Source organism: Nilaparvata lugens, chromosome 4 (genome assembly GCF_014356525.2).
Source record: "Nilaparvata lugens isolate BPH chromosome 4, ASM1435652v1, whole genome shotgun sequence".
In the NCBI taxonomy this organism is placed as follows: domain Eukaryota; kingdom Metazoa; phylum Arthropoda; class Insecta; order Hemiptera; family Delphacidae; genus Nilaparvata; species Nilaparvata lugens.
The window spans coordinates 71654278-71669319 of record NC_052507.1 but is presented as its reverse complement, the minus strand read 5'-3'; the positions used below and the strand labels follow the sequence as shown (position 1 = coordinate 71669319).

The window sequence follows — 15042 nt, the reverse complement described above, 5'->3', positions numbered from 1 at the left end:
AGTTCTATCCTACTCTAAAAATCGAATTTGAATAGTTTATAATATACCTATATCTTATCTGCATTTCATTCATCCAAATAAAATGAGAATAAAACCATAGAGAAACATTAGCATAAACTTACGCTAGAGAAACATTAGCAAAAACTTACGCTATTGTTACTCCATGATAAAACTCTCTACCCACAATATTCTCTTCATCCTCCTTGAAAATATTCAGTTATTGTTAGTATGGTATTTTCAAACATACCATAAACAACAGTTGGAACCGAAAATTTTCTCTATGAAACTATTTCGAATGGAATACAATAAGTGAGTAAAGGATGTAATTCTATTCTTTAATTACATTCTATACTCACTCACATTTTATACTCACAGAATACAATTTGAATTTACTACAATACTTACATATCAATATTTAAAGAGTTTCTAAAAAACGAAAAAACATTTCAAAAACCTTTTAACCTCTGTATAAAAGCTCTATAAAAGGATGGGATGGATGAAAGAATTTTTGCGATGGAAAAAACGATGGGGCCTGGTGGTAAAAAAAATTTGAAAGACTAGAGGATTCAATGAGTATTACAGAATAAGCAAACACACAAGTCAGAAAAGTACTCTGAGGAAGTATACATAGAGATGCAAAAACCTAAAAATGGACCAACTATATGGAAACTTCTATGATGATTAAATGATGATAGCATCAACTACGATTTTGTACTAACATCGTGAAAAAACAACTATTCACAGACCTCTACTCACAGACATCAACTACGATTTTGTACTAACATCGTGAAAAAACAACTATTCACAGACCTCTATAATATTCGTTTTAATGGTTACTTAAAGGTGCGTACAGATATACGCGCCGCGAACATGAGCAATTCACTTTCAATCAGCTGACTAAATCTGTATTTTTACAGAAACGGAAAGATACAGATATAAAAAGCTTGGCATCAGCTGATTAAAAGTGAATTGCTCATGTTCGCGGTGCGTATATCTGTACGCATCTTAACGAATATCTCAATAATTTCGACACCCACCATCTATAAAACTAAATCAATTAAATTTTTTACCCTTAAAAACCGAAATAACCATAGATCTAAATATGTTATCCCTAAGAGGTCTCTCCCCTCTTTTAGGATTCTCTCTATTGATAATATCATGTTAATACAGCAGTAACCTTCCTGTACAAACAATTCCGTAAAGTGTATAAACACCTCCATAAAACCTGTCACATGAAATCAGTATAATTTACCCGAGCAAAGCAGCACCAATAAGATCGCGTTTCAATCAAACGCTTCCGACACCTCGTAACCCGTTGCCCTAATAACCTGATTGCGGCGGATAACTTTAATGAAGAAAGGACTCCGCTCCCTCTAATGGCGGACGAGGGGACTCCCCTTCATGGCGTTGCCATAAATACTAATTTGTTGCCGCGTTGCTCGTAACTCATCCACTAGCAGTTAACTACGATTTATGCGGATTAGCAACTTCTGGCCTGAGAAGAAAGCATTCCCCACAACTAGATCGTGCCTCCGATAAACTATTTTAATTGGACCGATAACTTTTCATAGCAAACATCTTTTGTTTTCCGGGTGCTGAGTTGAAAACTGCATTTGAACGAAAAAAGAATAATGACTGGATTACTTTGAGTAATATTTTGTAGTGTTTAGGAATCTAATCAGATATTTTTTGTTTGGATAAAGACTAGAGTGAATAATATTGAATTTTTGTTGGATGGTATTTGGGAATCCAATCAAATGTATTTATGTTCAATGATGATAGAAAAGAAACTAAAAAGGAATATGGATTGCTTGTTGGATGGTGATCAGGAACTAATCAATGTTTTTTGCTTTATTATAATAGAATATAAAAAGAGGTGAATATGGATTTGTTGACTTTTTCCGAGTCATATAAATAATATAATTGCTTCATGTTACTTAGTAATCTAATGAAATGTTCTATTGATTCTCACCATTATCCATCAACAATCGTTGTTAGTAAGCATTTTGATGGTTTCGACGATCAATCACTATAACCAACAATCAACATCAGTAGCCTACATTTTTTATGATTTTTACTACAGTATTTCCATAAACCACCTCCGAAACAAACGGCAACATGATCATAAATCTATATGGTTCTCATAAGAAATTGTTAATACTTTGAAGTTTGTCATATTGAAATAACGTTGTGGGTTGAGTTTGATATTGATACCGTTGGCAGGTTATAGACGTATATTTCTAGCTCCCATACACCTACAAGTCGCTTTGTAGATAGTAGGCTATGTTGCCAAAACTAGATTACTTATAAAAATCATCTCGTCCTATATTATATCTAATCCGTCCATTTCTGAACATCTTATTTCTGATTTTATCTTTTGAAGTTAGAGCAATTATTGTTCTTGATTTATTATTATTATTATTATTATTAAGATAACCATACAAAAACAAAATCTAATTATTATTATCGTAAAACAAGTTATAGCGAAATAATGAGTAGATAATGACAATACAGGCTCAATTGAATATAATTGTTGAACAAGTTTTATTCGATAAAATTGTGTAATGTGAATAAAGAAATTCGAGCACGAATGTGAATTTGAACTCAAGCTGGTATTTGAAACAATCACCTTCGATAATATTATTTTCATATATAAATACTTGTTATTCATCATAGTTGCATAGTTATCAGATAGTCAATTCAACACCTCGTAGGCCGGACCAAATCTGGAACACACCCTTTTCAAGAAAGAACAAATTCCCATCCCGAGTTGTAGCGTTATGCTCAACTGCATTCCACTTTGCTATTGCGAGATTCACTTCAAATTGACAGCATTGATCAAATGAGAAGCATTGATGTTATTCACTAGGAATACTGACAGTATAAATTCAATCTTATACAGTGACATTCACTTTAAATTGTCAGTATTAGTTAACTGTGAAGCATAGGTGTTATTTTTCTAGAAATGCTGACGGTTTAAAGTGTATGTCACAGTAGCAAACGTGCTGAAAGTGTAGGCACTTCGAAATGAGCTTTTCCAGTTTAAAGATGGCACCGGAAAATGAAGGAACGTGATACGGAATTCATAGCGTATATGTAATATCACATACACACCTATGTAATATATGTATCACTGCACGATTCTGCACGTAGATGAGAAACTTGTCGTGCTCTCGTACGATACGACACGACACGACACGACACACGAGTCAACTTTCTCCTTGCTTCCAACTACACCTTACTACAGCTTCCTCGCGGAATTTGAATCACTGGAGAAGCGACACGAATCCAACGATTTAAGATTGCTGCTTATGGAAACCTGTGTTGATTGTTATGTCGACTCTTACATTCGTCTTCTCTCCCCTTGTAAAATGGTGCTTTTGATATTTGCAAGAGCTGTTGCTAAAATCCCTAATTTGCGAATAAATTAACAAATAGTTAAGGTCGTCCGGCTCGCAAAATTGCTGGGTTCATACCGCAGCTTTAGCTCAGTGGTAGATACATGAATTTTCCAAATATAATTGATCACCACAGGGTTCAATGACTGGTGATTAATAATTCTTACCGCTGCTTCTATGAAGTTCTTGAAGAATACCAATGAGGAAATCAAAAGAATAGTTGATGACTGATTATCAGTAACCATGTACACAATAGAGAATAATAAAGACCAACTATGGTTTTCTCTAGTTGATCCTTAAAACGCTTGTCATGAATACAGGTATTCACCAATTTATCCTTCTGAAATTCCTTAGAACTTACAACGCCAGTTCTTGAAGCTCTCTGGATCCTTATATGATATAACTGGAACCTTATTAATATAATTATCAATATATTTTTCCTGGCAAGCCAATGTGACTATCATCAAAGGATGATAAGTACTAAATGCTCTTAACAAGATCAATATTAATTGATTTAATAATGTTATATGCTGCAGACGAAAATTTCTTGGTACCAAGACAGCTCAAACTGTATATCACGAGATGAATTAGGATAAAATAAATTTCTAGGATTTGTATGCTGATATACAAACACAAAATATATTCCCATAAAACAATATACATATAAAATATTCTATATCTATAATTTTCTTTAAATAAATTCTTTCATAATCTTTCATATTTGAATAATTATCACAAGGTTTACTAGCATTCACAATTATGAGCTTTAAAATTTATAAATATATTATACTTAATACTGATGCTTGGACTTCCAGTCAATTCAGAATTGTCCAAATATTATGTAGGTTATGTCCATTCTAATTTCTACACCAAATCATCAATCTGAAACTACGAATCAGAATGAAATGAACAATTTCAAATTCAGATGGATTGTTTCACTGATGAATACAGAATAAGCAAGCCCACAAGTCAGAAGAGTAGCTACTCTGAGGAAGAATATATGAAGATGCGAGAACCTAAAAATAGACCATCAATATGGAACCTTCTATGATGATAGCATCAACTACGATTCCGTACTAACATAGTGAAAAAAATATTATTCCCAGACCTCTCTAAATCGTCGTTTTGAACCTCAATTTCAAATCTCACTATCTATAATTACTTAACGAATACCTCAATAATTTTCTCGACACCCACCATCTATAAAACACCTCTATTGATAATATCATGTTAATACAGCAGTAACCTTCCTGTACGAACAATTCCGTAAAGTGTTAACATCGCCATAAAACCTCTCACATGAAATCAGTATAATTTACCCCAGCAAAACAACACCAATGAGATCGCGTTTCAATCGAACGCTTCCGACACCTCGTAACCCGTTGCCCCAATAACCTGATTGCGGAGGATAACTTTAATGAAGAAAAGGACTCCGCTCCCTTTAATGGCAGACGAGGGGACTCCCCTTCATGGCGTTACCATAAATACTAATTTGTTGCCGCGTCGCTCGTAACTCATCCACTCGCAGTTAACTACGATTTATGCGGATTAGCAACTTCTGGCCTGAGAAGAAAACATTTCCTTCAACTAGATCGTGCCTCCGATAAACTATTTTAATTGGACCGATAACTTTTCATAGCAAACATCTTTTGTTTTCCGGGTGCTTAGTTGAAAACTGCATTTGAACGAAAAAAGAATAATGAGTGGATTACTTTGAGTAATATTTGTGGTGTTTAGGAATCTAATCAGATATTTTTTGTTTGAATAAAGACTAAAGTGAATAATATTAAATTTTTGTTGGATGGTATTTGGGAATCCAATCAAATGTATCTATATTCAATGATGATAGAATAGAAACAAAAAGGAATATCGATTTCTTGTTGAATGGTGATCAGAAACTAATCAATGTTTTTTGCTTTATTATAATAGAATATAAAAAGAGGTGTATATGGATTTGTTGACTTTTTCCGAGTCATATAAATAATATAATTGCTTCATGTTACTTAGTAATCTAATGGAATGTCCAATTGATTCTCGCCATTATCCATCAACAATCGTTGTTGTAAACGTTTTGATGGTTTCGACGATCAATCACCATAATCAACAATCATCATCAGTAGCCTACATTTTTTATGATTATTACTACAGTATTTCCATAAACCACCTCCGAAACAAACGGCAACATGATCATAAATCTATCCAGTTCTCATAAGAAATTTACTTTGAAGTCTTGCTATATTGAAATTATATTTTGTGCTGAATTTGATACAAGCAGGTTATAGAGGTATTTTCGCAACTCCCTCCCTACTTTTGGTAGAGAATTAGTGGGAAGGATACTTCGAATATTCTTTCCGAAGAATGGACATTGATATGTCCAAAGCTCCGCCAATTTATGTAGATGCATAACAATATTATCTATTTTATCTATAGTTATTACAAATTGATTTTTTCCATATCATATACAGCTCAATAATTATTTTTTTAATTTATATTTTGTAAATTCATCCATAATTTTGCTGTATTGTTAGCTATTGTATATGAGTGTATAAGCCAGTATATATTGTAATCTACATAAATAAAGTACTCAATCGAACAACCCCCTACAAGTTTCTTTGTAGATAGTTGTTGCCAAAACTAAATCACTTATCAATGTAATCCCTTCCTGAACATCTTAATTCTAATCTAATCATTTGAAGTTGTAAACGCGATTATTGCTCTTGGCTTATTATGAATGTAAAACAAGTGATTTCGGAATAATGACAATACATAATCCATCAAATATATAAAGATTGTCGAACAAGTTGTTTTTGATAAAATTGTGTGATGTGAATCATCAATTCTGAACCTGAATGTGAATTTGAACTCGATATCGTATTTGAATGAAGCACTATCTCAACAATTTTGCACTCCTAGAATTTTTGATTGATGTATTCGATTTAATTCATCTTAATTTTGGGGAAAAACAACTCATCGATAATATCATCCTTAACTATCAGTTGTTATCCATAACAGTTTCATAGTTTATCAGATAGGTAATTCAACACCTTGTAGACCGGACCAAATCTAGAACACACCCTTTTCAAGAAAGAACAAATTCCCATCCCGAGTTGTAGCGTTATGCTGAACTGCATTCCACTTTGCTATGGCGAGATTCACTTCAAATTGACAGCATTGGTTAAATGGGAAGCATTGGTGTTATTCACTAGGAATGCTGACAGTATAAATTCAATCTCATACAGTGACATTCACTTTAAATTGTCAGTATTAGTTAACTGTGAAGCATACGTGTTATTTTCCAGAAATGCTGACGGCTTGAAGTGTATGTCACAGTAGCAAACGTGCTGAAAGTGTAGGCACTTCGAAATGAGCTTTTCCAGTTTAAAGATGGCACCGGAAAATGAACGAACGTGATACGGAATTCATAGCGAATATGTAATATCACATACACACCTATGTAATATATGTATCACTGCACCATTCTGCACGTAGATGAGAAACTTGTCGTTCTCTCATACGATACGACACGACACGACACACGAGTCAACTTTCTCCTACCTTCCAACTACACCTTTCTACAGCTTCCTCACGAAATTTGAATCACTGGAGAAGCGACACGAATCCAACGATTTAAGATTGCTGCTTATGGAAACCTGTGTTGATTGTTATGTCGACTCTTTCATTTGTCTTCTCTCCGCTTTATTCTCTCTTCTTCCATTATATAGTTTTATCTTCTCTCTCATACGTGTATGTTCTTTATCTGCCTCTCCCTATATAGTCTTCCTCACGCTGTTCCTATGGAATGAAATCTCCAATATAAAATAGCGGCCTTACCCTGATTAAAATAGAATAATAGTCCTTTATAACAAATAATGTTAAAAGCAAACTATATTATGAAAAATAAAATGTCATTTGTGTAGTTTTGTGGATAGCAGAACACTTTTTTCTTCTTCGACGGAATAAGAACCCATCCAATCGAGCTGAGAGATACGTCAGTTGATCGTAAATCGAGAGGAAGAAAGTGAATGAAATAAGAAAGAGAGAGGTTAACATATACGGGAAAGAACGAAAAATGGAGAATCAATAAGAGGAAGGAGATAAGAAAGAAAAACAATGTATGGGAAGAAGAAACAAGAAAATGAAAATGAGATAAATAAGAGGAGTTGTGAGAGAAGAGTATATTAAAAAAATCAAAGAGTTGGGTAAAAGTGAAGTGGCCAAAAAGCAAGAAAATAGGAGAATACATCAAGTTAAAGAGAAAGATCCAAGAAGAAATAAGAACGTATAAAAGGAGAGGAGGTTATGAGAGAATAAGAATGGAGAGTGAAGTAATAGAGGTAAAAAATATGGCGAGGCAATGAGAAATTAATTGGGTGAACATTAAGAAACCAACAAGGATTTGAAAAGTCGTTGAAAGGAAACAAAGAAAAAACAATTAGACTTGATGAGAATGGAGAAAAGGAGAAGGAATAGGAGGAAGACTATCAATAACATCAATTGAAGAAGTTTTCGGCAATAGCCTGTTTTTTTCTTTTCCGATCCTTGTATTGTTTTTGCTAACCTAATGAATAAATAACAACAAAGATGAGGAGATTACAATATCAGTGAAAGAATGGACAGCAGATGGTAGAGAAGTAAATAATGAGAAAGACAGAAAAAATAAACATCAAAGAGAAGCAGAAATAAGTTGGTTGGAACTGTGTGTTGAGGAGTGATAAATTGTGAGAGAGTTAGAAAGGGTGAGAGGGTGGGAGAAAGGGTTGGAGAGAGTGAGTCAAAGAAAGAGAGAGTAATGAGAGAGTGAGAGTGAGCTACTGAGCCAGCGACGCTGGATGACATATTACTTCGTGGTTAAAATGAAGAAGAACCAGAAGGGGAAAGTTAGGGGTCCAAAAACGGGGGAATGATTGTAGAGAGGAATCCCAGGCCCCTGCTTCACCAAATTGGTATTAATGACCTTTTTCTGACTACTTTCTGTCACATACCAACCCCTTCCTACCCCCTCGTCCACACACCCCACCCAACATCTTTCTACTGCGGGAATATTATTTTTTATATCCACTAATTAAAATCTATCTTCTCTCCCAAGTTTGCGACTTGATAAAGTAATCGCAATATGAATGGAACGTCAGTACTAATCCCCCTCCCCCTTCGCTTACAAACCTCACTCACATACGCACTATAGAAAAAAAACAGCCTCGGCCCAAAAGTAATTAAATTTGCATGCTCCGAATGTCTCTAATTATTGCCTTCAATCACGAATATTTTCAATTCTAACAATCGGTGTGACCTAGAATCATCGCTTTTGTACTCACACTTGGAGCGTGAGAAAAGCAAATATTTCAATAGAGTAAACTACGAAAGGCGCCAGCTTTGTATATATTATTATCCTTGAAATTATTCACCAATGTTATGAGTATCACTTATCAATGGATATTGTTATATTTTCGGAGAAATCCTGTATGAAAAAAGGTCAAGATAACGAGGAAATAATTGTGTTAAGACATGGTAGGCCAGTTATAGAATGGAGTGAAAGGAAATGGAAAATCTACAAAGAACCTAGAATAACAATGCTAGTGTAACTGATTTTCTAACTAGAGAACCTAAGCCAGTTTTACTGATTGTATATTCCAAACTAAATTTTAGAGATAGAATATTTACATTCATCCAAAAATACATGTAAAATTGGTGAGTAGAATGGAGATTGCTGTCCAACCCTTGCCACGTCATTCAATAGAAGATACTTACTACTAAATCCCAATTCTATTAATTTATACTATTCAAATTGATTAAAAAAATATGAAACTATTATTAAAACATTTTAAAAACTCTAAAAATACTTTAATAAAGTAGCCCATATAAGTGAAGTGATTTTATACTATTTATTCTATAAATAGTTTTGTTAGTCTTCTATCTTGACCTCATTATACGAACAAGTTCAAGATTTGTAGCAATAACGTATCCTATACAATACAAACATTTCATCATTCGTGTATGATAGATGAAACAGCATTGTTGAGTAGTAGTATATCAGGAAAAAGTTTTAAAATAGTAGAATCCATCGATTCCCAGATAATCTACAGTAATGTTCAGCCTCTACACTCAGACTCTTATATAAATAATTGAATGCTTTTAACTTTTTCAATAATTTATTCAACCTTGATCATTATAATTTATGTGAAACTTCAAAGTTAGTTCATGTTTGTCATGAATTGTCCTATAAGAAGTTGATTGCTTGTTTTATTTCTGCTATCCCAATGAAAAGCTTATGGGATTCAAAGTGAGAGATGAATCATTATCTTCACCTTTCAGATCATCAACCTAACTCATTATCAGGCATTATCAATCTTGACTCTTCTCCTACTTGCAATACCTATCCTAACATTCCATGAAATGACCCTTCCGTATAAGAAGGTAGAATGACCATATTAATCCCAAATAGAATAGAATTATTTTCATTGTAGCCACTTCTGAGGTCATCAGAATCCATCACCTTAGTCATAAATTTCAACAGAATTTGACACAATGTAGGTTATGTTTCTTCAATGACAATAAAGAATTCTATTCTATTCAAATACTAAAACGCTTGCTATTATTGTAACCTAGCCTCTTCCAAACTCAAATTTTCCAGTTTTACCTTATTTCAAATGAACTGATATTTCCAACAAATATGGAAGTAATGTTCTGAACCAACATTAAACTGTACTACAATGTGGAACAATTACTAAACAATATTGCACTGCTCTACAATATCAATCAATATCGAATAAGAATTAAATGAATAATTTGAAAGTATGACTCACAGACAACGTTGAGCATGATGGTGTCCTCGAGGCTGGATCCCGGAATTTTGGGATTGACACCATGACACTTGATGTGATGGCCGTCGTCCTCAGGGACCGGTGCAAATGTCACTGTGCTGGTCACCACTGTCTCGTTCGACCAGTCTTCAATCTGCAAAAGGAACAACATTTGAAAAATTATCACCAAAATTATAACAAAAAAATATCTCTCCAAATTCCACCTTCATCCCATTACTATAACATATTTAAATAATTTTTGAAAATCCTGTGAATTAAAAAATACTCCACAAATTACTGAAATACTGAGAAAATGAATAATACTCTAGAATTGTGAAACGTGCAACATAGAGTAGTTGAAAGGAATCAAAATATGAATCTCAGTACCTTAAAAATTATTTTGTTTCGAAACATGATGTGACAAAATAATTTAAAAGGGTACTGAGATTTATATTTTCATTTCTATTAAAAGTAGTCCTGGAGAAAAAAGACAATAGAGAATAGAGTATAGTATTTATTATTATGGGTAGACTTTAAGTTGAAAAGAATGAGAATGTTTAAATTGTAGGTCTTGTAAAGTTAATGAAATTTAGGAACGTGGGTTCAATAGTGGAAGTGGAATGAAGAACGAATAATAGAGCATATAATATATTATATTATACTCTACATTATAATCTATAATATTATTATGATGCTGATAAACTTCCACTTCAGAAAATTCTATGAAGCTAGTAAATTGTTTATAGTTTTTGAGCTTACTTAAAAAAAGCTCTTAAAACCTTGAATGGCTTAATACAGATAGCTCCTAGAATCTTATACAGAAATCAAATATTTTCCTGATTAAAAATTGAGAGAAAGCAAGAGGTATCATAGTTGAAAATGAATCTATATAACTATAAGAAATCAATGTGAAAGATTTTTCAAGTACAAAAAAGCTGGAAGTCGTCGACTTTTAGAGTCCAATAAAATCTAGCGTTGTTTCATGAATTCTTGCATGAAAAAGAAACGATGAATTCATAACTATTTTGTTGCTAATCCTTCAAAAAACCTTTATCAAACAGACATTAGAAGATGGATATGAAAAGAGTTGTCTGTAATAAAGGAAAATCGCAAATTTTATACGAAGTAGAAGTGTGAAAGAGAGGAGATGAAGATAAATTTGAAGCGTGTGAGAGAGAGAGAGTGAGTGAGAAGATTATGATTCCTAGAAGTTTGTATAGGTGGGTATGGTTAGTTAAGTCTGTGTGGTCAGCATCAGTTTTACTTCTACATCTTCCATTTTTTATGGCTGAAACTGAAAATTCAATTAAAATAAAAACTCCATTATATTGGTAAGGCAGACTTCATCTTATAAAAATGGAGGAGGTATCGGTAGAGAGGAATTTGTTTTGGCCTATTTGTCAGAGAAAAGTCCTTGAGTGGCTCTCGTTCAATTTTCAACAAATCCGCCGTAATGGGCAAAATGGAAGAAGTGGAAGAAATATTGGTGAGCTCTTTGGTATTTTTTTCAAATTAAAACTTGAGCCCATTCTTTTGTAAGATCTGCGTGTTCCTGTCTCTTTTATTCTCCCAGTTCGCATTGAGTTATTGAGTGATTGTTCCTTCAGGAAACAGCCGTCGATGTTTTGTCGTTTCTCAGTGAGAGAAAAAAATAATGAGACTACGTACCGTAATAATCTTGTTATTGGATCAGAGACAAGTTCTCCAACCATATCTCAGTGCTTAGCACTGGGAAAATCCCAGTACATTTTATCAGTAAAATGTATGAATTCAGGGCTACTTTCTTGTATTTATAAAATACTAGTAGTTCTGTGAAAAGTAGACCTCACGCAGTATTCTCATCCACAAGTACTCGATTGAAACTATAGACCCTATGGGAATACAGCAATAGACTAGCTGATCTATGATTAATAATTCTGTAGTCCGATTTTTACTCTAATATTGGCGTATGAAGGAGGCTCCTTTTTCCTTTTATAATTTCATTGAAATGCAAAATTTCCAAAAACCTTGTATATACATCGACGCGCAATTAAAAAAGGAACATACCTGTCAAATTTCATGATAATCTATTACCGCGTTTCGCCGTAAATGCGCAACATACAAATATTTAAACATTCAAACATTTAAACATCTCATAAGAGAAATGCCAAACCGACGACTTGAATCTCAGACCTCACTTCGCTCGGTCTATAATTATAGTACCCTTTGAAATTAATGAAATAATCGAATAAGAATACAGAATTAAAAATTATCTCATAAACAGAATAACAGTGATACGTTTACATCACCTGTGTCATAATCCAGTCCTTGAAAAACAGTAGACCTAATTATAAATCTAATATTAAAATCATGCATCTTATCAGTCGGGGTAAATCATTCTGGAAGATTTAAGAAAGATTAATCTCTAAACAATCATTGTTATTCCAACTTTTCACATGAAATGACAGAGCTTATATGACTGATAGAGATGAACACAGTGAGAGCTCATCCTCATTAGTATATTTTTATTGATAAATTATTCGTGTTTAGTCTGGATTTGGTTTATTACAATAAATCAATAAAACGTTCCATTATAACGTTCATGGTATAAACATACTCAATACTCATTAAACAGTCAAGAAATTTATTATTCCGATTATTAACAGTACCGATACGAGAGAACCAATAAATATGATCAATTATTAACAAGAGTAGATTTGAATTTACAATCATATTATCTATTTTTAATGATCAGTAATATCATTGAATTTCTCAACAATAATATACAATGAAGTATATTGATTGAATAGACTACAAGGGATCTTAAGAAAATCTATCAAATATTTCGCAAGCATGATCTAAGCTTATGTTGCTACATTATCATTCTGTAGATACCAGTAACAAGTAGACTATATTATTGCCCTACATAGTCTCAATAAACACGATCATGAATTCATAGTCATGATTATGAATTATTGTTGAATAAGACTGATCCTGACCATTCTTACAGAATCACTTCTGATCTATCATGAAGAATTAGCTTAATAAAATAATATTCCGTCACACTAGTGGAAGAAAGGTCTCAATAGATGACCTTTAAATAGTATGAATTCTATATTAGAAATCAGCGTTTTATACCCCGAATATGACTTTTCCTTCAAGCTGTTAATTGTATAATTTTGTTCATGGATTTAATCTAGACAAATTCGTCATTGATACTGAACATTATAAAAATTAGACTGAGTCACTGTCGATGTTGTAGAACCGTCCATGATGAAATAGAAACACACATATATATCGTCAGTGTTTTCGTGACCACACGTGACCTGTGTGGTCATGAAAATGGTCCTGTACCAAATAAAACTGTGGAATTTGACGATATAATATAACATATTATGTGTTTGTTTTCATTTCATTACTAAACATTATGTTTAGAATGAACAATGTATAGGTATCCAATTATATCAACTTATTCCCATCACTAGGATTCGACCTGGAAAAATTTATCATTGATCCTCGATCAAATCAAACCCATCTTCATCAGTATATCACTAGATGAAGAAAAATCTTCAAAGAATATGAACAGAGAATGGAATACATTGAATCCATCGATCCGTACAGTCTACGCACGTAAAGCTTTGAATACCAATTTTGTTTCACACTGGTCCATTTGATCATTGAGATCTAAGCTCTTTACGGCGATTTCTGATTGGATTCTCAGAAAGTGGGACCGCATTCCGAAAGAGACACTCGCCTTTTTATGCGAAAAACATTTCCGGCAGATGCTCAGTAATGCGTATCCCCCCACGGTGAGACAATACTATCACCTTTGGTGGAATTCCCTCTGAACTGTCAGTATTCCTTGTAAGTAACATGAATCCTTACCATTCAACTAACGCTGTCAGTTTGGAATTTCCCTTCAACTGGCAGAATCCCTTGTAAGTAACATGAAACCTTACTATCCAAGTAATACTGCAAGTTTGGAGTGAATCTCATCATAGGTCTCTGTTTTTTCTTGCACCCTTATCGCAGCTTCAAACTCAGTTTGTCCCATACATACATGCTCAATACTCTGAATGAGGGCTACACGCACATTTTTCCTCCTCCCCTTCATATCCAGTTCTATTTTATCCCTTTTCCTTCTTGTCGTTTGTACTTTCTCCCTTCTTTCATCTTGATAAAACTATTGCTATTGTCTGTTGGCTGAACACGAGGAAAGTTCAAAAAGAACGTGAGCCCTGCTTATCTTATCAACACGACTATTTTCTTTCCGGCGGACCAGAATGCCTCCTTCTCACCAGCTTCTTTCATGTTCGGCCATATTGCTCGCTTGACTGCGAGCCTACAAGCCTCTAAAGAGCCACGCTCATTTTCGGGTGATGAGACAAATGATACGTGCTTGTTTGTTCAACTGAGATATACGATTAATACCAGCCACGGAATAGTTTCAGAATCATCTCAATAGTCATGATAAACGTTTACACATAGACCTATCACATCAATAAATGACCATTGAGTTTTTAATGAAAAGATTCGTGTAGGTTAAACTGAAATCTACAATGAATACCAGTCATAGAACAGTTTGAGATATTGATTGTCCTACTCAGAGCTTTTTGGTAATAATAATTTTCATTTTTCATCAATTATTATAAATTAATAACTTCGATTTAAACAATTTAGGTTCATGTGAAATTTCTTCGACCTCGACTATGATTATCAGTCAAAACTGGATAGTCACAAGACAAAGTCATTCATTGAGATTATTAAACAGCACCAAAAGACTCAGGAAACTGAAAAAGCAGACTTATATAATAATTATTATAAATTTGGAAAACACAACTCTTAATTGGTCAGAGATGATGAATGAA

At 33.5% G+C, this 15042-nt stretch overlaps 1 protein-coding gene across 1 annotated transcript in view; it reads right to left on the bottom strand.

Moving 5' to 3' along the window:
* The window catches only part of LOC111053118 (hemicentin-2-like), a gene marked incomplete at its 3' end in the record, with an annotated part of 349249 nt that overhangs the window by 61532 nt on the left and 272675 nt on the right, over window positions 1-15042 (bottom strand). The window contains 1 exon segment of the mRNA XM_039427090.1: window positions 10199-10349. Coding sequence (XP_039283024.1) covers window positions 10199-10349 — 151 coding nt within the window.